This window comes from Protopterus annectens, chromosome 3.part1 (assembly GCF_019279795.1).
Source record: "Protopterus annectens isolate FY-2018-M chromosome 3.part1, PAN1.0, whole genome shotgun sequence".
In the NCBI taxonomy this organism is placed as follows: domain Eukaryota; kingdom Metazoa; phylum Chordata; order Ceratodontiformes; family Protopteridae; genus Protopterus; species Protopterus annectens.
The window spans coordinates 77,174,668-77,200,974 of NC_056732.1; the positions used below are offsets into that span (position 1 = coordinate 77,174,668).

The following is a 26,307-nucleotide window of genomic DNA, read 5'->3' on the forward strand; positions in this document are numbered from 1 at the left end:
TTGACACTACTGGAAATGTCAAAATGCAAGACTGATTTAAAATACATTTTAGAGATTTTTAGGAGACACCATGAAGGAATTAATAAAATGAATGCAAATGCAACTAGTGAGTTTTCAAGAGATAAATTTTTAAAAGAAAACATCAACAAAAAAATTAACAAAAGAACAAAATGCTAAACTATTTAAATCAATATCAATAAAAGAACTAAACGAACATATCCAATGTCTCAAAAACAACAAAGCTCCAGGGTTAGTTGGATTAATTCCAGAGCTATACAAAATACTTCCAGACAGCACTTTAAAGATATTAGTGGAAGCATTTGAAGAATTCAGAAACAATCAAAGCAAATTTCCTTCATGAAAGGATGCTAATATAGCTCCTATTTTAAAACAAGACAAAGACCCCAAATTAGTCTCTTCGTATTGTCCCATCTCCGTTTTGAATGTTGACTATAACATCTTCACCGGAATTCTCGCAAAGAGATTAAACTAAACAGATGCCAACTTTAATAGATGATCACCAAACGGGTTTCATTTTAAATAGGAATGTGCAAGATAATGTTATCAGGCTTTTTCTGTAACAGATCTTGCAAATAAAAAGAAAAAGGAACTTTCAATCATCAGTTTAGACTTAGATAAAGCATTTGATTCTATAAGTTGGCCATATTTATTCAAAGTTCTTAAAGAATATAATTTCTCCAGCGACTCTGTTGAATTAATAAGTAGATTACATGAATATTCCATATCATATATTAAAATTGGTGCATTTCTGTCAGGTCCTTTAAAAATATTAAAAGTTACAAAACAAGGTTGTTCATTATCACCCTTATTATTTGCCCTGTTGATAGAACCGTTTGCAAACTACATAAGAGCTAATCCCAATATAAATGGGGTTTCTATCACTATAAATCATTGTTCCAAAATTCAACTCTTTGCGGATGATATTTAATTAACAATTGGGGACACTGACTCCTCTATTGACTATATTGTTCCCTCACTGCAGGCTTTTGAAAAAAATCTCAGGCTTAAAATGTAATCATAACAAAACTGAAACATTAATAAATAAGAAAATAAGATCCGTTTTGAAAACTCACAACAAATGTAATTGGGCAAATGATAAACTCAAATATTTAGGTGTGATCATAAAATTTAACTGGAATACATCCATAAAAATAAACTTCAGAAATTTATTTGATACTGTCAAAAACATTTGGAAAATTGGAATAAAATGATTTTTCACTATGGACGAAAGGCTATGTTTGATAAAGATGCTTATTCTGTCAAAAATGTTATTTTTTCTACAAACCCTAGTAGTCTCTCCTTAAAAAAAAATAATTAAACAAATAAATTATTTGTTGGTAAAAATGTTATGGCATCCTCAAAAACCGAGAATAGGCTATGCATGACACTACAAAGGTTGGGATGAAGGAGGAATAGCCTTCCTAAATATTGAGCTATATGCAGAATCAGTTATCCTCAATGTAATGTGCCAATGGTTGAACAAAAATTATGTCTCTAAATGGGAAAATATACATAAGGCCATCCTACTTTCCAATAATTTTATTGTTATAAATTATGATCTTCTTTCAGAAAATAACAAAATATTTCTAGCTGTTAAAGACTTTGTTTACAATATCAACAAAAATACTAATTTTGCTCCTTTCATCAATTATATTTTAAATAACTTCAAGAAAACAATGCACAGTAACTACATCTCAAAAATGTTATTATTTATAATATTTCCCATTGCTTGTACAAAAGGATGTCTTGATTCTATCAATATGTATAAAATAAAAGAAATGGAAGAGAATGGGCTGGAATTTTGGTATCAATTTTTAAACAATAATAATATATATGAATTGAATCTTCTTATAGCTAGATACAACACAAATCATAATAACTGGCTAAATATACAAATATTTAGAGAATATATTTCTAATGAGTTAAAATTATTCCGAAATTCAAATACAAGTTTATTACCTAAAACACTAACCCTCTTTTGTGAGTTAAACACATTGAATAATAACAATAGTATATTTCTGTCGAAGATTTACAAAATTCTAAGAGCCGACTTCCAAAGTTTGGATGAATCCTTATGGAATTATCCAACAAATGTTAATAAAAGTAGTTTTTCTGAGAGCAAGAAAGCTCTAATATTTAAATCAATCAATAATACTACTTCATCCCTATCCTGGAAAATCTTTACATGGAAGTTTATACATAGGAGCTTTATTACACCTCACAAAGTTGCTTTGATAGTAAAAAAGGTTATATCTGAATGCTGGAGATGTGACAACATATTAGACGCAGACTAAGTACATATGTTCCTGAACTGTAAGATGATATTAAGGATGCCTTTAAGAAATTGCTTAGCCTCAAATCTAGAAGCTAATAGGGCAGTTAAAGGCAGACAAACAAAAAGAGCTGATAAGTGGGCCTTAATAGAGGAATAGGCCAAATCAGCATTGAGCAACTCACACAAATAAGAGAGAACCAAAGGAACATCCACAGAAGTGGGTCCAGGTCACAAGAATGACACCAAATAGAAATCCTCATTCATTTAGACAAGTAGGATTTCCTAGTAGTAGGTTTTCTGGCCTCCTGCAGGACCTCAGAAAAAAGGTGTCTATGAGGGATCAAAACCCTATCACCCACAGTGTCAGTTGAAGCATGGACAGGTGGGGATGGATGAGAGATGCCTTGTCTTGTGTGAGGAGATCCACCCATTGAGGTAATGTATGATGATAGCCCCTGGTTAGATGCCAAAGCAGAGGGAACCAGTGTTGTCATGGCCAAAAGGGAGTCACCAACAAGAATTTGGAAGCATATTGTTGAATCTTGAACAGGACTCTCGGAATGAGAGGAAGGGGAGGGACTGCATAAAGAAACATTCCCTTCCAAGAAAATAAGAGGGCGTCCACCTTCCATACCAGAAGACCTTGGTCTTTGGCACAAAACAGAGGAAGTTGTCTGTTCAGAGGGGAGGCAAAGAGATTGACTTGAGGAGTACCCCACTGGTGAACAATGTCCAGAAACACATTCCTGTGAAGATCCATTCATGGGATTGAGTGAAGGACCTGCTCAGATTGTCTGCCACAATGTTCTGATCTGAAAGAATGTAAACTGCCTAAAGAGTCACTTGATATTGGATAGCCAGATCTCATGCCAGAGGTGCTAGCCGGCAAAGACAGTATGATCTCGTACCACCTTGCTTGTTGATATACCACATGACTGTGGTATTGTCTGTGAATACCTTGAGAGACCCTGGAGAGAAGAGAGGATGAAAGGCCTGAAGAGCCAGCATAAGAGCCATCATCTCTTTGATGTTGATGTGCTCCTTCTGCTGATGAGGCGACCACACTCCCTGAACCCTCAGGGAGACAAACATTGCTTCCCATATCACATCTGAAGTATCTGTGAACAGATCCTGAGAGGGAAGAAGAGGCTGAAAATGGAGACCTGGATTCAGAAACAATTACTGAATCCACCACACAATTTTTTCTTGAGACATGGGAGAAGAGGAAAGGGAAAGTCTAGATGATGCGCATGCTTTAGCCACACTAACTTCAGACACCACTGGAACTTCCTCATGTTGAGTGTGGCCAGTGGGACCATCAGAATGGTGGAAGCCATGAACCCCAAAATTGCCAGAAACTCCCTGGCTGTAATGGAGGCCAGGGGAAGAAGAGTTTGAAAGAAAGAAATGAGAATTAATGCCATTGGAGGAGCCAGGGATGCCAGCATTGGCACTGTTTGAATTCTGCAACCCAAAAAAGACATGATTCTGTGGAGTTAGGGAAGACTTTTTAAAGTTTATTGTAAACCCCAGGCTCTGAAGAAATGAAGATCTTGCAAAAGGACCTCTGGAGAAGATGCCTGAATCAGAAAGTTGTCCAAATAAGGAAATATGTGGATCCTTTGATGCCTGCGAAAGGCAATCACAGAGCGAGGTATTTGGTGAATAGCCTTGGGGCAGTAGAAAGGCCAAAGGGCAAAGCACAAAACTAAAAATGCCATGAAATAACAGAGAAATGCAAAAATCTCCTGAAAAGAGGATCGATCAGAATATGGAGATAAGCATCCTTCAGGTCCAGAGACACCAGAAAGGCCTGAGAGAGCAAGAGAGGAAAAAGGGACTGAAAGGACAACATGCAAAAGGAAGGCACCTTCAGAAAGGTGTTTAAATGGGAGAGGTCTACAATAGGTCTCCAAGTACCTTCTTTTCTGGGCACTAGATAAATTCTTGAATCAAACTCTTTCCCCCTTTGGGACACAGGCAGCTCTTGAATAGTACCCTGAGAGAAGAACCTTTGGGAAAAAAGGAAGTGGTTCCCAAGGAGGTGGAGGAATGCCCATAAAAGGACAGCGGGAAATCCAGACCATGAAGCACCCTTGCCGAATGACTGACAGAACCCAAGAATCCTGGGTGATTTGGAGCCAAACAGGAAGAGAAAGAGAAAAGTGAAGAGAAAGAGCAATGTGGCTGGGAATGGGTGGATAGTCAGACAGCACCTGTTTTGTCAGGAAAGGAAGGCTTAAGAATCCCTGCAGTCTGACTGGACATAGCAGGAGGAGTCCATTTACAACCCTTTTTACCTTTAGAAGGAGGGCGACATTGCCTATAAACAAAAGTTGACTTAGAAAGGTAGTTTCACCGAAATTTAGGTGCAGGAGAAACAAAGAGAGGCTTAAGCTCCTGTAAAGCCTTCCCCTTGTCCTGAAGAGACTTAAATAAACCAGCAGCTGCTTCACCAAACAAAAGAGTATTATCCAGAGTAGAATCCATCAACTTAGCCTTAATATCATTGGGCAAAGGTTGAAGCCAAAGCCATGAATATCTCCTCATAACTGAACCAGAAGATGCAGCCCTAGAAGAGGCATCTGCTGCATCATAACTACATTTGATAGAATGACAAACTACCTGAGAGGAAGTCCCAAGCAAGGAAAGAGCAGAAGACTTACTCTCAGTGTCTAGAAGATTAGAAAGAATCTGACAAGCCTGAGAAAGAAGAGCCAGGACATACCTAGAGATATGGGTCTGATAATTAATAGCCCTAAAAGCTAGGGTAGCTGAAGTATAAACTTTCTTACCCAGCATAGCCATACTCTACTGTCCTTGTCAGGAGGCAGTAACTTAGATGAAGGAAGCAGTTGAGATGGCTTATCAGAGGCTACAGACACCACAGAGGGGTCAGCAGCAGGACATTTAAACAAAAAGGAACAATCCTTAGGCACCCTATAAAACCTACCAGACTTCTTGGGAGCAGGGGGCAGAGAATTCAGCACTTTAGAGGCATTGGAAAAAACATCTAATATAGCAGACAAGACAGAAAGAATAGCCGCAGGTTTAGGAGATTCCATCTGCAGTAACCCATAGTACCTCTTGTGGATATTCAAAACCTGGGCACAATCCCACTTAAAAAAGTCCATCATCCTGGAGATTGTGTCCCCAAAGGAAATTTTCTCAGAAGGATTATCTAGAGTATGAGAATCCTCCTCCTCAGACCTGCAGTCCAAAGGAGAAGGAATCTGGGTAGAATAAGCAAGGGAGTCATCATCAGATCCACCTCAGAAAAATGCAATTCTTTGGGTCTTTTAGGAGAAGAAGAGGACCAAGGAGGAACAGGAACTGAAACCCCTTGAGGAGGCCTCAATAACAGTAAAACATTAAATAACCCCTGAGTAAAGGCCTGACACTCACTTTGTGGATCCCTAGGAGCAGAAGAAACATGGTTAGTTTTCTGTTTCTTTTTTAAGGAGACATATGTCCTAGAAACCTGAGAAAGCCCAGACTCCGGACGACATTCCACAACTGCAGTAGGAACCTCTTTCCTAAAGAGAAGCTGCAGAACCCCTCTAGACCTCTCAGAAACAGTCAACTGTGATTCCCTCTGAACACCTGAAAAGGACTCCTGCAAAGCCTCATCAGACATGCTGCCCACCAGATCTTCACCAGCCTCCAACCCAGATGCCGTAGAAGAATCTGACAAAACAACCTCATGACCCAACGGGTTCATAATAATTTCAGGAGAAACTCCCGGCAGAGGCTGGACAGTGGAAGATTCTAGTCTTAACTTATGCTCCTTTTTCTTCCCTGATGTCTGACCCTCGGGGCAGGATGTTCCATCCATAGTATCATCAGCAAGAAGCTTAAGACACTGGTTCTCAAGATATAAGGAAAGGGAAGAAAGCCTACTATGAAGAGTTTTGGGGAAAAACACCTGGCAAATTGAAGAAGATGTATGGTCGTCAGCAGCACCTAGGCAAAAAAGACACTTATTGTGGTGGTCTTTATGGGGAATCAGTCTCCCACACTGACATTTACCCTTCCTGGATGACATTAACAACAAACAGCACAAAACAAACAGAAAAAAATAACCAAAAACCCAACTGTGTACTTATCTGCAACTGTGAGGACTCCAGCAAACAGGAGTAAGCACAGGAATACCAACAAACAGAAAAACAGTAAAAAAAAAAAAATGAACAGAGGTAACAGACCGATGGTTAAAATAGCATTCAGACTGGTGGCAAAGAAGTTCTGAGGATGGTACGCCTGAACGTCGCTTTTATGCCCAACCCTATGCAAGGAGAGTGCAGGTGACGTTCAGCGTACCTTAAAGCAATAGTAGACTTTGATAAACTGGCCAGATGGTGGGCTTCAAGGCAGGGAATCCCCATTTGTAAGGAATACTGCAGCGGTGAATGTAAGGACATCCCATGCTCCCTGCCTTGGGCTCACATTTAGTTTTTTCTAGCACAACAAATTTAAAATCATGACCTGGACAGTCAATAATATGTTTAGATAAGGGATTTTTGTTACTCTTCTTCCAGATCTCATAAAAGTGTTTATAAATTCTTTCTTTTAACATACACTTAGTTTTAGCACTGAAAACACACTTCAATACTTTAAAATGTTTAAAAACTTCTTTAACCACGTTTTTCCTCCAACACAATAGTTGAACTTCCTCAGAAAGACAAACAGTGATGACATGTTTTCATATTGTATAAAAAGGATAACATGATTAATTAACCCGCCAAAATTCAAAAGGCTCTGGATGCAATGACTCGATTCTTAAAGTAACAGTTATCTTAATTTGTTATATATCTGACAAACAAGTCTTAGATGCTGTTATGAAGTTGGCATGCTGAAAATAGATTAACTTGCACCATATATTTATACTTGGTTATGAATCTATGTTCTCAAAGAAATTGTATACATAATAAAATCCTTTACATCGCAATTAAAGGACCCTGGAAAATGTGTTAAACAAAATAATATAATAATCATAAATATGAATAGTAACACCTATAAAAATACATATACTAATAAAAAGAATGAATCATATTAGTAAACAAATATAGCACTTTACATTATAAAAGTGCTTAAATTATACCAATGTGAAGCACAATCTTTACGATACTAACAACGATTACTAAACTAAATGCTTAAATTACTACAATATGATATATGATTTATGATGTATTTTCTCATAATATCTCAGACTATCAGAAGTATATATGTTAATGCATTGCCCATATTGTGGAGATCATTAACGATGAGCATCAAACACACACTTAACCTTAACATAACAACTGTTATATCTAAATGGATTTTTCTTGATGCAAAATTCTAAAGTTCTCCTTAATTCACTAAATATTAAACCGATCTAATATATAACATAAACAATTGATAACATGAAAAAATAAAAACACAAAACATATAATGAATAATCTTAACAGTAAAGGTAATATTTTTAACCATAACTAATGTATTGAATGAATAGATAAATAGAACAACCAACTTTTACTCAACTATCTCTCTAAGCTTCTCAGCTTCAAGATACACATAAGAGAGCATTTTTTTCATTTAACCCTGGATATGTATAGGCATTAAGTTTTATTTGCCATAAGAGTTCACTCTTCTCCAAGAGTAGACTAAAAGGGCCTCCTCTAATATCTTGTCTGATTTGATGAATTACTCTGAAATTAGATTTATGCTCAGGATGCTGCATGATATGCCTTGCTAAAAGCATTTTCATCCTTCTGTGATTTGATACCCCTGAGATGTTCATATACCCTGTCTCTTAATCTACGCTCTGTTTTTCGTACATAAAAACATGGGCATCTTAAACATGTTGCTAGATATACAACTCCTTTTGAGTTGCAGTTGAATCTTCCTTTTACGATGATATTGATTCCATTAACCCCTACTTGTGAGCCCGATGCCATATGATAACAATATGGACAATTGCCACATTGCATCATACCTATGTTGAAGACTGATGGCATAGAATGTGATTGTCTTTGAAAAAGATCTTTAAAGTTGAAACCTTTTTTCCATATTATCTTAGGCATACCCCCAAGCTTGGCTGCTAAAGTATTATCATCATTTAATATTGCCCAGTTTTTAATTATGATTTCTTTTATGATACCAAAAATGAAAATCTGAGTATACAAGCTGAATTTAATTCAACATTGTTCGATTGTTTAATCAAACTATTCCTTGAATCACACCATAACAGAGCACCTTGATTATTACTCAGGATATTTTGCTGCTTCAATATAGGTTTAAAATACTCATTTGCTCTTTTGATTGTTACTTCTTCAATTAAAGTCTCCAAGAGAGCAATGGGGTATGCTCTATTTAGAAACATCTGTTTCAAGACAGAGCATTCTTGTTCAAAATCTTTGTCTGTGGTGATCATCCGTGCAGCCCTGACTAGCTGTCCCTTGACAACTGACTTTTTTGATGCATTGGATGTGCACTTTTATAATGTAAAGTGCTATATTTGTTTACTAATATGATTCATTCTTTTTATTAGTATATGTATTTTTATAGGTGTTACTATTCATATTTATGATTATTATATTATTTTGTTTAACACATTTTCCAGGATCCTTTAATTGCGATGTAAAGGATTTTATTATGCATACAATTTCTTTGAGAACATAGATTCATAACCAAGTATAAATATATGGTGCAAGTTAATCTATTTTCAGCATGCCAACCTTGTAATAGCATCTAAGACTTGTTTGTCAGCTATATAACAAATTAAGATAACTGTTACTTTAAGAATCGAGTCGTATCCAGAGCCTTTTGAATTTTGGCGGGTTAATTAATCATGTTATCCTTTTTATACAATGTGAAAACAAGTCGTCACTGTTTGTCTTTCTGAGGAAGTTCAACTATTGTGTTGGACGAAAAGCATGGTTAAAGAAGTTTTTTAATGTTTTAAAGTATTAAAGTGTGTTTTCAGTGCTTAAGCTTTAGCGGCTTTTTGTAACAGTTTTTGTTTTCGCTATTTGTTCTATACACTTAATTTTACCAACATAGAACCAACAGCAGCTCTGACACAGACCTAAGTAAACAACACCTTTTCTTAAACAGTTATGTCTTTCTTTCACTTTAAACTGTTGTTTTTTTACAATGAAATGATCACAGCAAAGTATGTTTTTGCAGTAATTACAGCTCCCACATTGATACATTCCACAGGGCTTAATGCTTGAATTTTGAATGTTTATTTAGCTTGGAATTGTTATGCTGATTTTTTATGAATGTTTTTAACATACTATTACAGTGTCACTTTAAAAAATTAACTTCAGGAAGTCATGTGACTGCTCACTAGCTTTTACATTTCTTATGTTTGTTACTTTTCATTGTCTGATGAAGTCTTTTACAATAATCAAGATGAAAGCACTTATTTGTTTTATAAAATAAACAGTGGTGTGTGTTTGCAGTGACCTGTGTGCATCTGTGTATCATTTTATTCATATGTATCTTTCTTACCAGTCCATTCTAGTTAAGAAAAAGAAGAGGTTTAGGTGTCTGGAATGCATATTTCTGACACTAACTGACTTGTGGATGTGCAGTAGATCTCAGTTGTCTGTAGGATACCGAATATAGTGACAGTGCTTTGAGGCAGTCCATGTAGGACTTATGTTTTACGGCCTTCATTCTCTTTGTGAGGAACTTCTGTGGGCATTTGAGTTGTTGCATATGTCTGGCCAGATGAATGCCAGCAGAGGCATTGTGTTCAGTGACTGGCCGAATAAAGGGGGACAATGACATCCCTGGACCTGGGAGCTGTCCCTTACCTCTATACTGTACAATATAGAAGGATTTTCTTATCACTATGGACATATGTTGGTTGAATGTAATATTACTGACCACATATGTTCCCAAATCCCAAATCCCAAACTACAGGGCTGACTCTTAGGGGCGTATTATCAATGTGGCAATTTTTCAGGGTAGTGGGTTTCTTAAAGGATATACTCTTTGAAATTTAGCTTTACCCCATGGCTATGACACCTGTTATTTATTTGTTTGGGACAAGCCTTCCTGCAGAATGGCAGAGTCATTTGGGGATTCAATGACGCTTATAACTTGCAGTCATCTGAAACCTTTATCGGCTGGAAACCCTTGATGTTTATCTTTACTTCAGAGATGTAGATGCCAAACAGGAGAGGTCCCAGTACCAGGCCCTGTAAGATTCCACTGGTGACTGATGTTTTTCTGTGGGTAGTTCCCCTGTCCTGACCTCTAGAGCACTATTTGTGAGCCATTTGGCAATTCAGTGTGTGATGTAGGGGTTTATTCCCAGACCCCAGTTGGGTAAGTTTCTTCACTATGCCTGAGTGATATATTGTGTTAACAGCTGTGGCCAGGTCTAGGTAGCTAGTATGCACCATCTTGCATTTGTCTGCTGCTTTGGTGACCTTTTCAAAGATGTCTCCTAGGTTGAGCAAGCAAGACCTGCCTGCAACTAACACAAAATGGGATGGGTCCAGTATTTGGAGGTTCCCTATGTCATTATTAATTACATGATGAGTCTTTCAATGGCCTTACAAATGAGGCTGGTAGGACTTATGGGATGATAATGACCCAGTTCAGTGGATGGCTCTCCCTTGTGCAGGAGTATGACCATTGCTGTCCTCCAGTTGCTTGGTACAAAGCCTGTGTGAAACTTTAGGCTCAGCATCATTGCAAAAAGTGCAGATAAATCATGCTTCATGCTAGTTAAGATGCATTCTGGGACAGTGTCAGGGCCCATTGATGCAGTATTCCTGGCCTTTGATAGAATGTTTGGGATAATAGGGGGAAAGAATGGTGAAGTTGGAGCTGAATTTATTATCTAGTAAATTTTGCTATGTCTTCATTTTCTGTGTAGGTGGTGTCATTCACAATCAGTTCAGCACATTGCTTGGTAGAGCCCTTGAGGCTGCAAACACACCTGAAGCAGGCTTTTTTTTTGTCTTTTGTCTGGGTGTCTGTCTTTGCCTCAAACTTGGATTTGATGATATTGATTTAACTCCAGAGTTACTTATCTATTTCAATGATGATGGATTTAGCCTGCTGTGGGTTACTGTTGATATTTGAGTATGATTCTCTTCCTTTTATTGTAAGGCTTGTTTGTATTGTGGTTTCACTAGGGATGTTTGTTTCTGGGGCTAGCCTTACACTTGTTTCTACAGGGTACAGTTACATCTTTACAGTTATTAACATGCCTGTACCAGCTAGTATTGAATGTCTTTGCTAACTCAATGGAGTTTGTATGAGTTTGGGGGGGTATGAAACTTGCCACAATGTTGCTTAGAAGCAGGAAGTTTGCCTTGGAGAACTTTCTGAAGATTCTAGGGGCTGCTTGTGTCTTGGGTTTCAATTATATTTCAGGGGAAACAGTTTTAACGTCTGATCTGACAAGTGAAGATGATACACAAGACGTAGAGCATGACTCACTCATATTGGTAAGAATAAGATCAGGTATGTTTTGCCCCTAGTTGGTACTCCCATTAGTTGTTTCAGAGCGTTTGTACTGACAAAGTCCAGGAATTTCTGTGCTGGATAATAGCAAGCTGCACTGTACTGCTCTCAGTCTGTACAATAGTGCGTAAGTACAGAGTGCAAAGTGCATTGTCAGTGGAGTAAAAGGTAGGACATTTGCCTTTGATACAAAAGACTGTGGGTTCTATTCCCTCACCATGTAGATTGATTACTATCAATTCAATGCAGTGCAGCATAAAGGGGTACTGCACTACTTTGTATGCCACCTTTTGGAGGAGATGCTAAACTAATGTCCTATCTACCTGATAGCTCAGGTGAATGTAAAGGATCCCATGAGACCTATCGAAAACCATGGGGAAGTTCCCCTTTGCCCTGACCAAATTTCTCCTAGTTGTATAAATACTATCTCAGATCTCCCCTGTAAAGAAGCTACTAGCCTAGTGGGACTAACCCTGTCAACAAAGAATAAATAAATAAATATAATAAAAAAATAAAATACTGTTTCCCATAGTGCAATCATCCTTACTGGGAACATCATGGCAGCAAACTATCTACAATAAGAACACATAGCAAAATATGTAGTACATGAAGGAAGAACACATAACAAACTAATGGTCTATGTTTAGTGATCAAATGTATTGTTCACCGAATGGCCATTCATTGTACACATATCAGTGAGTGTGCTATTCATCAAAAGGCCATATGATTGTATGAAATATGCTCAAATGATCATAGTTTGCCAACAAACAGGAAATTGCTTAAACTATGTACTTAACAGTAATGTAATTGTCGCTTATCCAGTCAGGATAAAATAGACAAGCAGTTGTGGGTTCAGTTCAAGCAGCTTTAATACATGCAAACACATCAGGAATGAGACTTTGTAACTTAAACTTAAATAAACTTTTAAACAGACTGACTACCACACTCATACATGTTAACACTCTGACTGTTCTCTCAAAATGGCACTGCCGCCGGCATGTGCTCACTATTTATATGCACGTGCTTACATCTGGAAATGCTTCTTAAAGGTACATACACACGCTCTGTTCTACAGTAATGATAAGGAAATCTGCCCTTTCCCCACTATAGTGCAATCTCGGAGTTGGTCCATATAATTAGGGTTCCACTTGAAACCATCGAATGTTCAGAACATCGAAGTTCTAATCATCGAGACCAGAACATCGATGTTCAGAACATCGAAGGTTCAAAGTGAACCACAGAAAAACAAATAAACAGTCAAAAACTATTTTATGCAGGGGGGTTTCGCCACCCTGCACCCCGCATGTGGGGGGCTGTGCCCCCACACCCCCCTACTTTAATATTCCAACTCCAAGATCGCACTACAGTGGGGTAAGGGAAATTTCCCATTTACCGCTATATGCGGTAGCGCTAAACGGGAGATTTCCCGTACCCTACCTGCATTGCCAACACTCAGATGGCACACACACACACACACACACACACACACACACACACACACACACACACACACAACATGCAGGGCACCTTGCTGCCCTGCATATACACCCAAAACTTACCAGTTTTACTTACCTGGCACTTCCACTTTCAACCTTCGATGTGCTGAACATCAATGTTCTGGTCTCGATGATTAGAACTTTGATGTTCTGAACATTCGATAGTTTCAAGTGGAACCATAATTAGTGGGGGTGTGGGGGGCATGCTAATTATATATACCAACTCCAAGATCGCACTACAGTGAGGAAAGGGCAGATTTCCTTATCACTACATTACCATTAAGTAAGTAGTTCGAGACGTTTCCTGTATGCTGGCCATCTATGTTTATTTGAAGATATTTTGTAGGATCATATGGTCTTTAACTGAGTGGCACATTCACTGATATGTGTTTGTTGAATGGCAGTTCAGCGAATATGCCATTTGATGGCTAAACACAGAACCCCAAAATATGTAGTACATGAAGGCAGAGTCATGCTGTAAGCCATACACCTGAACATTTAGACACATGGCTGTGTTATTTGTATATAGCATATACTGAATACTAGCAGTGAAAGAGAAGCATTCTACAACTTTTTTCAGCATGGTGATGTTTGCTGGGGTTGGTGTAGGTTTCCACTAGTAGAATCAGAGGATATAAAACAATAGGTGCCTGCATGCAAAGAAAATGAGATACATTGTTCTTATGTTATACAAGCAAAAGACAAAGGATCACAGTAGGAATGCTGTCTGATAAGTGATATACATGAGGCCTCCACATGGGATGGTAACTGCTGTGCCAAGGAGAAATGCACAATGCAGGAAGGTCAAGTTATGTCTGAATGTAAATGGTTACACATTTATACCCACTGTTTTGGGGGATAGGCAGCAAAGTACCATGCCCATGTTATGCTTTTGTTATCCTACTGTTATGGAGAGCAGATGCAATATGTAACACAGTTGGCACATGTAACATGCAAGATACAGTTATGTGTGTTATTCAAAACTGTTCTTTGAGCAAAGTGTGACATATGAAAATGAGCTACTACAATGGCGTTATAAAATCCTAAAGCTAAGACAGTACTAACTAAAAGATGCATTCATTCTACACAAGTGTGGTACACTGTTATTCTGTGTTAAATCCTATGGATGCATCTGTATCATACATGACATCAGGCACCTACACAGGTCTGACAGTGCATGTATACATAAGAATACAAACTGACAAGGCAGCACTATGACTAATATAAAATCTGTGGTACAAGAGGCAGGAAAAGATATTTCAACTCAGGTTTTAGAATTATGGTTGGTTAGTAATATAGACATGTACTCCTTCAATTTATTCAGGTCTCGCCTTACATAGAAAGATCACATCTTATTCTGGCATATGGGGGTGTCAACATCTGATATCCAAACAGAAATAAATTTAATATGTGAGCAGTGTCAGCAATGGCCACAAGCACTTTATAAATGACTAAGAAAGAATGACCAAGAAAATATCGTGCTTTGAAAACTTATAGGGCAGAATGACCAAGGAAATGTCATGCTTTGAAACCTTATGGGGCAATTTCTTTTGTGGCAACCTACACTTAGTCACACTTGGTCTGGAAAATATTTCAAACATCTAATGCCAACACCATCTGAATTTGTATTCCTAAACCAGTGTCCATACTTACATACACATATGCAGACAAAGACATCAATGAAAGGTTGTGCACCCGTGTGTGTGTGTGTGTGTGTGTGTGTGTGTGTGTGTGTGTGTGTGTGTGTGTGTGTGTGTGTGTGTGTGTGTGTGTGTGTGTGTGTGTGTGTGTGTGTGTGTGTGTGTGTGTGTGTGTGCATGTGTGTGTATATGTGTGTGCGTGTGTGTGTGTGTGTGTGTGTGTGTGTGTGTGTGTGTGTGTGTGTGTGTGTGTGTGTGTATATATATATATATCTATATATATATATATATATATAGATATATATATATATATATATATATGTGTGTGTGTGTGTGTGTGTGTGTGTATGGGTGTGCTTTGTTTCATTGAAAGCTCATTTCGTTGAATTTGAATTCACCCTGACCAAATTGCTGAAAGCTCAAATTACTGAAAACTCATTTCACCAAATCTCATTTCACGGAAATGAAGTACTGGGACTGTGTAGAGTACTGTAAGGCAAGTAAAAGGTCTATGCCCTTTTCCCTGCTATAGTGCAATCCTAATGTTAGTATATATAGTTAGTGGGGGTGTGGGGGTGTAGCCCCCCCACCTGGTTTGGTTTATATTATATTTCACCAAAAGCTTCAAAACAATACATTTTAAACCATAGACATGTATACTTACAATACCAATGACTAACTCTTTCCAGAAGACAATATATACCCAAACTAAGTGGGGAGCTACACCCCCACACCCCCCAACCATATATACTAACTCCAGGATTGCACTACAGTGGGGAAAAGGGCACATACCTTTTACTTGCCTTACAGTACACTACACAGTGCCAGTACGTCAATTCAGTGAAATGAGATTTGGTGAAATGAGTTTCAGTAATTTGAGCTTCAGGTGCTTCATAGGGTCACTGATATGATTTTGTCAGCCCAGACAAGGGCAGCTGCAGTTGCCTGTGAACAGCTGGCTACGGGGAGGGGGGGTCTTGCAAAAGAGCCACCACTGACACAAATGAAGAGTTCCTGTCCACTGCCGGATTCCAGAGACCTAATTGGAAACTGTACAACAACGTGTGATTGATGTTGGTGCAGATGTTTCTAGGAGGAGAAGTCTGTGCAAGAAAGAGCTTCCAGTTAAGCTTACATATGTAAATTTGTAAGATTTTCTTGTATAGTAAAATATTGTACATAATAGTTCATGTGGTGTTTATTTATTTATGTATTTATTTATTTATTTTTTGGATGAACCTATCGATAAATTTCTAGAGTTAACAAATCATTTTTTGTTCATTACACATGGGCTTTGGGTGGGAGTGTCAACCAAGTTTCAGTTAAAACTATTGTTAATGTACATATAGGCAAAAAGTTTGTATTTACTGTCCCCTTGTGTTATTGCAATTGTGATGATTATGATCTTAACTTGCTTAAATTCTTCCAGGGCCATCAGCCCTAGCAAGTGAGGAGTCATCTGTACATGGTAAGCCAAACATGTTATTTGCTTATTGATGACCATTTGTCAGAAATATGCATTTATCTGTATGTGTGAGGTGGGTGTCATGAGTGTGTGTATTGCTGTACCATCTGTGATAGTGGCACCACTGTTAGTTTATTATCATGTATTAAATGTTAGTGTAGGTATTAATTTCATTCCTGTTTTTGTTTCTTATTATCACAGGTGATCATGACAGTGGAAGTGTATGACTCTTACCATCTGATGTCACAGTATTGGCAGACTCTGATGATGATGGTGGACAAACACAGGCACAGTCATGGGGTGCAGAGGTTGAATCTGACACTGAGGTCGACATTCAGCCATCCCCTGTATTTGCATCAGACATAGTCAGTAGGCCTATGCATACCTATTCCAGTGAGCCCTCAGCTATTGGACAGGTGGAGGGTGACACACTTGATCAGGGTAGTGTGGTTACTGCAGCTTCAGTGCTGGTTGACTCTGGCCTTAGTCAAAGTGTGGGCAACGTGCCAAACAGGAGGGTTGTTAGGGGTGCTTGGTGGAGAACCGTTGTCTACCCTCCACCTAATTCTGGTGTGTCGTTACGTGCCACTCGACATATGTTTAGGGTCTTCATGGAGGCACAGGGACATTCCAATAGGACCTTTGAGGACATGCTTAAGGTTCTAGATATGGCACAGTCTAATATCCATGACTGCATCTGCTGTGTGTCTGATTCGATGGATGGGATGAATGACACGATGGGATGGGCAGTGTCTGTGATGGAACATCTGCCGGAGGGAGCAGTTTTTCTAGACCACTAAATGTGAATTTATATGAATTTAAAGAAGAAGTTATTGTTAGAATGGCCCTGTGTGCTAAAGTCCAGCAGCCACAATGATTGATTAAATGACTAAATAACACCACCAAAAACAACCTTCAGCCTTACATACAAGATTACATAATGCTTTAACATCAGCATTCATAGGTCATGTTTGTGCAGTCTACTTCACTTTTTCTATTTTATGTAAAGGGTACACCTTACTGCAAGAATTTGTAATGCAAATTATGCAGGTAGTGGCCCATTTTCTTCAGAATAGAAGACACTAGTTTAAACCATTAGAATGATTCAAAGGTATACTGTACAATACTCATTAATCATACCATGTCTGAAAGATAAAGATAAAAACATTCACATATGGATACATACTTACATATATAAGAAAGATCAACTATTTTATTTATTTATTTTATTGTACAATTTGTTTACTGGGAAAGTCCAACTTGGAACAAAGCCAATTGTCAGCTGATGCCCAGGGAGAAACGCTCCAGACATGTCTTTGTAACATGGGAGCAAACCGGATCACCCGCAGGAAACCCACACAAATGCAGGGAAGACATGCAGACTCCGCACAGAAGGTACCCCAGCCAAGAATCGAACAGGAGAACCTCTTGCTGTGAGGCGACTTCATACTCTGTCATGAGACTACTTACATTTCATGTACATAGCATTTTTGTACCTTTACAAAATGTACTGCAGCAAATTGAAAAGAATTAAGCTATACACTTACTGCAACTATTATTTTACTGACTAGAAATATAAAATTCCTACAGACCTAGATAGGATTATAAAACATGGTCCTCACTGAATAGCATTGATGTACAACAAAGATGGAGTACTGAGTGCTGTGTAACTCAAGAGAAAACAGAGTAAAAGGTTATTATCATCAGTCTGTGTGAGTAGTGTGTACAACAATGGTGTTATTAAAATGAGCTTGCTACAAGCCTGATGCATGTATATCAGAGTCCTGAGTTGTTGCATTCAAGGTTATGAATATGGGCAAGAATGGCAACATTGCTTCTCCATTTGTAATGGCATGGAGCAAGGCGATATCTGCACAAACTATGGTCTTGTCCTTAAGAAAAAAGTGTCCACTTTAGAACTACAAAATGCCACTTACACAAACCCCATCACACTGAGACAAAAAAAAACCATGGACAGCACCAACACACCAATGTCCCAGAACACTGACTAACCACTTCAGGTAAGTAACCACTCGGTCATCCAACACAAATATGTAAACAGAAGAAAATCAAACCAACCCATGTGGGGGTTCTTCACCCCCCCAAGTAAATATACCAATTCCGAGATCGCACTACCATGGGGGTAAGGGGCAAAGTTCAACAGGATGGCCAAGCGGTTACTTACCTGGAGTGGTTAGTCAGTGTTCTGGGACATCGGTGTGTTGGTGCTGTCGGTGTTTTCATCTTGGTGATATGTGTTTCGGTTAAGTGGCATTTTCTTGTTCTAAAGTGGACCCAGAAAAAGATGGCAGTCAGTCAAACAGTGCCAGTATTTGGCCTGTTTGTAGTATATGTCATTTAGCACCAGTGAGGAACTACCATTCCATTCACATATGGATACACATAATTCTGAGACTCTTTGTACATTGTCATAATATCACATATGGATACACATATTCCTAAGACAGTGACTTGTCATAATATCATGTATGGATGCACATAATACTGAGACTCTCTGGGACTTGTAATAATATCATGTATGGATACACATAATCCTGAGATTGTCTGTGACTTGTCATATCACATATGAATGCACATAATCCTGAAAAACTCTGTGACTTGTCATAATATCACATATGGATACACATATTCCTGAGACTGTCTGTGACTTGTAATAATAGCACATATGGATACACATAGTCCTGATATTGTCTGTGACAAGTCATATCACAAATGGATACACATAATCCTGAGACTGTGACTTGTCATAATATCACGTATGGATATACATATTCCTAAGATGCCCTATGACTTGTAATAATATCACGTAGGGATACATATAATCCTGAGACTCTGTGTGACTTGTCATGATATCATGTACGGATACACATAATCCTGAGACTCTGTGTGACTTGTAATAATATCACGTATGGATACACATAATCCTGAGACTCTGTGTGACTTGTAATAATATCATGTATGGATACACATAATCCTGAGACTCTGTGGCTTGTAATAATATCTTGTATGGATACACATAATCCTGGAACTCTGTGTGACTTGTCGTAATATCACGTATGGATACACATAATCCTGAGACTCTGTGTGACTTGTCATAATATCACGTATGGATACACATAATCCTGAGACTCTGTGTGACTTGTCATAATATCACGTATGGATACACATAAGCTTGAGACTCTGTGTGACTTGTCATAATATCACGTATGGATACACATAATCCTGAGATTCTGTGTGATTTGTAATAATATCACGTAAGGATACACATAATCCTGAGACTCTGTGTGACTTGTCATAATATCATGTATGGATATACATATTCCTAAGACTCCCGATGACTTGTAATAATAGCATGTATGGATACACATAATCCTGAGACTCTGTGTGACTTGTCATAATATCACGTATGGATACACATAATCCTGAGACTCTGTGTGACTTGTCATAATATCACGTATGGATACACATAATCCTGAGACTCTGTGTCACTTGTCATAATATCACATATGGATACACATAATCCTGAGACTCTGTGTGACTTGTCATAATATCACGTATGGATACACATAATCCTGAGACTCTGTGTGACTTGTCATAATATCACGTATGGATACACATAATCCTGAGACTCTGTGTGACTTGTCATAATATCACATATGGATACACATAATCCTGAGACTCTGTGTGATTTGTCATAATATCATGTATGGATACACATAATGCTGAGACTCTGTGTGACTTGTCATAATATCACGTATAGATACACAAAATCCAGAGATTCTGTGTGACTTCTCATAATATCATGTATGGATATACATAATCCTGAGACTCTGTGTGACTTGTAACAATATCACGTATGGATACACATAATCCTGAGACTCTGTGTGACTTGTCATAATATCACATATGGATACACATAATCCTGAGACTCTCTGTGACTTGTAATAATATCACGTATGGATACACATAATCCTGAGACTCTGTGTGACTTGCAATAATATCATGTATGGATACACATAATCCTGAGACTCTGTGTGACTTGTCATAATATCTTGTATGGATACACATATTCCTGAGACTCTGTGTGACTTGTAATAATATCATGTATGGATACACATAATCCTGAGACTCTGTGTGACTTGTCATAATATCACGTATAGATACACATAATCCTGAGACTCTGTGTGACTTGTCATAATATCACGTATGGATACACATAATCCTGAGATTCTGTGTGACTTGTAATAATATCATGTATGGATACACATAATCCTGAGACTCTGTGTGACTTGTCATAATATCACGATGGATACACATAATCCTGAGACACTGTGTGACTTGTCATAATATCACATATGGATACACATAATCCTGAGACTCTGCGTGACTTGTCATAATATCATGTATGGATACACATAATCCTGAGACTCTGTGTGACTTGTCATTATATCATGTATGGATACACATAATCCTGAGACTCTGTGTGACTTGTCATAATATCAAGTATGGATACACATAATCCTGAGACTCTGTGTGACTTGTCATAATATCATGTATGGATACACATAATTCTGAGACTCTGCGTGACTTGTCATAATATCACGTATGGATACACATAATCCGAGACTCTGTGTGACTTGTCATAATATCATGTATGGATACACATAATCCTGAGACTCTGTGTGACTTGTCATAATATTATGTATGGATACACATAATCCTGAGACTGTGTGACTTCTAATAATATCATGTATGGAGACACATAATCCTAAGACTCTGTGTGACTTGTCATAATATCACTTATAGATACACATAATCCTGAGACTCTGTGTGACTTGTCATAATATCATGTATGGATACACATAATCCTGAGACTCTGTGTGACTTGTCATAATATCATGTATGGATACACATAATCCTGAGACTCTGTGTGACTTGTAATAATATCATGTATGGATACACATAATCCTGAGACTCTGTGTGACTTGTCATAATATCATGTATGGATACACATAATCATGAGACTCTGTGTGACTTGTCATAATATTACATATGGATACACATAATCCTGAGACACTGTGTGACTTGTCATAATATTACGTATGGATACACATAATCCTGAGACTCTGTGTGACTTGTCATAATATCACATATGGATACACATAATCCTGAGACCCTGTGTGACTTGTCATAATATCAAGTATGGATACACATAATCCTGAGACTCTGTGTGACTTGTCATAATATCATGTATGGATACACATAATCCTGAGACTCTGTGTGACTTGTCATAATATCATGTATGGATACACATAATCCTGAGACTCTGTGAGACTTGTCATTATATCATGTATGGATACACATAATCCTGAGACTCTGCGTGACTTGTCATAATATCACGTATGGATACACATAATCCCGAGACTCTGTGTGACTTGTCATAATATCATGTATGGATACACATAATCCTGAGACTCTGAGTGACTTGTCATAATATCACGTATAGATACGCATAATCCTGAGACTCTGTGTGACTTGTCATAATATCACGTATGGATACACATAATCCTGAGACTCTGTGTGACTTGTCATAATATCACGTATGGATACACATAATCCTGAGACTCTGTGTGACTTGTCATAATATCATGTATGGATACACATAATCCTGAGACTCTGTGTGACTTGTCATAATATCACGTATGGATACACATAATCCTGAGACTCTGTGTGACTTGTCATAATATCATGTATGGATACACATAATCCTGAGACTCTGTGTGACTTGTCATAATATCACGTATGGATACACATAATCCTGAGACTCTGTGTGACTTGTCATAATATCATGTATGGATACACATAATCCTGAGACTCTGTGTGACTTGTCATAATATCACGTATGGATACACATAATCCTGAGACTCTGTGTCACTTGTCATAATATCACATATGGATACACATAATCCTGAGACTCTGTGTGACTTGTCATAATATCACGTATGGATACACATAATCCTGAGACTCTGTGTCACTTGTCATAATATAACGTATGGATACACATAATCCTGAGACTCTGTGTGACTTGTCATAATATCACGTATGGATACACATAATCCTGAGACTCTGTGTGATTTGTCATAATATCATGTATGGATACACATAATCCTGAGATTCTGTGTGACTTGTCATAATATCACGTATAGATACACAAAATCCAGAGATTCTGTGTGACTTCTCATAATATCATGTATGGATATACATAATCCTGAGACTCTGTGTGACTTGTAACAATATCACGAATGCACATAATCCTGAAAAACTCTGTCACTTGTCATAATATCACATATGGATACACATATTCCTGAGACTGTCTGTGACTTGTAATAATAGCACATATGGATACACATAGTCCCGAGATTGTCTGTGACTAGTCATATCACAAATGGATACACATAATCCTGAGACTGTGACTTGTCATAGTATCACGTATGGATATACATATTCCTAAGACTCCCTATGACTTGTAATAATATCACGTATGGATACATATAATCCTGAGACTCTGTATGATTTGTCATAATATCATGTATGGATACACATAATCCTGAGACTTCTTGAGACTCTGTGTGACTTGTATAATATCATGTATGTATACACATAATCCTGAGACTCTGTGTGACTTGTAATAATATCACGTATGGATACACATAATCCTGAGACTCTGTGTGACTTGTAATAATATCATGTATGGATACACATAATCCTGAGACTCTGTGGCTTGTAATAATATATTGTATGGATACACATAATCCTGGGACTCTGTGTGACTTGTCATAATATCACGTATGGATACACATAATCCTGAGACTCTGTGTGACTTGTCATAATATCATGTATGGATACACATAATCCTGAGACTCTGTGTGACTTGTCATAATATCATGTATGGATACACATAATCCTGAGACTCTGTGTGACTTCTAATAATATCATGTATGGAGACACATAATCCTGAGACTCTGTGTGACTTGTCATAATATCACTTGTAGATACACATAATCCTGAGACTCTGTGTGACTTGTCATAATATCATGTATGGATACACATAATCCTGAGACTCTGTGTGACTTGTCATAATATCACGTATGGATACACATAATCCTGAGACTCTGTGTGATTTGTAATAATATCATGTATGGATACACATAATCCTGAGACTCTGTGTGACTTGTCATAATATCACGTGTAGATACACATAATCCTGAGACACTGTGTGACTTGTCATAATATCACATATGGATACACATAATCCTGAGACTCTGTGTGACTTGTCATAATATTACTTATGGATACACATAATCCTGAGACTCTGTGTGACTTGTCATAATATCACGTATGGATACACATAATCCTGAGACCCTGTGTGACTTGTCATAATATCAAGTATGGATACACATAATCCTGAGACTCTGTGTGACTTGTCATAATATCATGTATGGATACACATAATCCTGAGACTCTGTGTGACTTGTCATTATATCATGTATGGATACACATAATCCTGAGACTCTGCGTGACTTGTCATAATATCACGTATGGATACACATAATCCTGAGACTCTGTGTGACTTGTCATTATATCATGTATGGATACACATAATTCTGAGACTCTGCGTGACTTGTCATAATATCACGTATGGATACACATAATCCTGAGACTCTGTGTGACTTGTCATAATATCATGTATGGATACAGATAATCCTGAGACTCTGTGTGACTTGTCATAATATCAAGTATAGATACACATAATCCTGAGACTCTGTGTGACTTGTCATAATATCACGTATGGATACACATAATCCTGAGACACTGTGTGGCTTGTTATAATATCACGTATGGATACACATAATCCTGAGACTCTGTGTGACTTGTCATAATATCACGTATGGATACACATAATCCTGAGACTCTGTGTGACTTGTCATAATATCACGTATGGATACACATATACCTGAGACTCTGTGTGACTTGTCATAATATCATGTATGGATACACATATTCCTGAGACTCTTTGTGGCTTGTCATAGTATCACGTATGGATACACATAATCCTGAGACTCTGTGTGACTTGTTATAATATCACGTATGGATACACATAATCGTGAGACTCTGTGTGACTTGTCATAATATCATGTATGGATACACATAATCCTGAGACTCTGTGTGACTTGTCATAATATCATGTATGGATACACATAATCCTGAGACTCTGTGTGACTTCTAATAATATCATGTATGGAGACACATAATCCTGAGACTCTGTGTGACTTGTCATAATATCATTTATAGATACACATAATCCTGAGACTCTGTGTGACTTGTCATAATATCATGTATGGATACACATAATCCTGAGACTCTGTGTGACTTGTCATAATATCACGTATGGATACACATAATCCTGAGACTCTGTGTGACTTGTCATGATATCACGTATGGATACACATAATCCTGAGACTCTGTGTGACTTGTCATAATATCACGTATGGATACACATAATCCTGAGACTCTGTGTGACTTGTCATAATATCACGTATGGATACACATAATCCTGAGACTCTGTGTGACTTGTCATGATATCATGTATGGATATACATATTCCTAAGACTCCCGATGACTTGTAATAATATCACGTATGGATACACATAATCCTGAGACTCTGTGTGACTTGTCATAATATCATGTATGGATACACATAATCCTGAGACTCTGTGTGACTTGTCATAATATCACGTATGGATACACATAATCCTGAGACTCTGTGTCACTTGTCATAATATCACATATGGATACACATAATCCTGAGACTCTGTGTCACTTGTCATAATATAACGTATGGATACACATAATCCTGAGACTCTGTGTGACTTGTCATAATATCACGTATGGATACACATAATCCTGAGACTCTGTGTGATTTGTCATAATATCATGTATGGATACACATAATCCTGAGACTCTGTGTGACTTGTCATAATATCACGTATAGATACACAAAATCCAGAGATTCTGTGTGACTTCTCATAATATCATGTATGGATATACATAATCCTGAGACTCTGTGTGACTTGTAACAATATCACGAATGTACATAATCCTGAAAAACTCTGTCACTTGTCATAATATCACATATGGATACACATATTCCTGAGACTGTCTGTGACTTGTAATAATAGCACATATGGATACACATAGTCCCGAGATTGTCTGTGACTAGTCATATCACAAATGGATACACATAATCCTGAGACTGTGACTTGTCATAGTATCACGTATGGATATACATATTCCTAAGACTCCCTATGACTTGTAATAATATCACGTATGGATACATATAATCCTGAGACTCTGTATGATTTGTCATAATATCATGTATGGATACACATAATCCTGAGACTCTCTGTGACTTGTAATAATATCACGTATGGATACACATAATCCTGAGACTCTGTGTGACTTGTAATAATATCATGTATGGATACACATAATCCTGAGACTCTCTGCGACTTGTAATAATATCACGTATGGATACACATAATCCTGAGACTCTGTGTGCCTTGTAATAATATCATGTATGGATACACATAATCCTGAGACTCTGTGGCTTGTAATAATATATTGTATGGATACACATAATCCTGGGACTCTGTGTGACTTGTCATAATATCACGTATGGATACACATAATCCTGAGACTCTGTGTGACTTGTCATAATATCATGTATGGATACACATAATCCTGAGACTCTGTGTGACTTGTCATAATATCATGTATGGATACACATAATCCTGAGACTCTGTGTGACTTCTAATAATATCATGTATGGAGACACATAATCCTGAGACTCTGTGTGACTTGTCA

General features: G+C 37.7%; 1 protein-coding gene across 1 annotated transcript in view; it reads left to right on the forward strand.

Annotated features, from left to right (window-relative positions):
- The window catches only part of LOC122797634 (otoferlin-like), a 1,687,021-nt gene that overhangs the window by 521,111 nt on the left and 1,139,603 nt on the right, over positions 1-26,307 (forward strand). Inside the window, exon 10 of the mRNA XM_044066178.1 lies at positions 11,672-11,745. Coding sequence (XP_043922113.1) covers positions 11,672-11,745 — 74 coding nt within the window. The remainder of the gene's footprint in view (positions 1-11,671; positions 11,746-26,307) is intronic.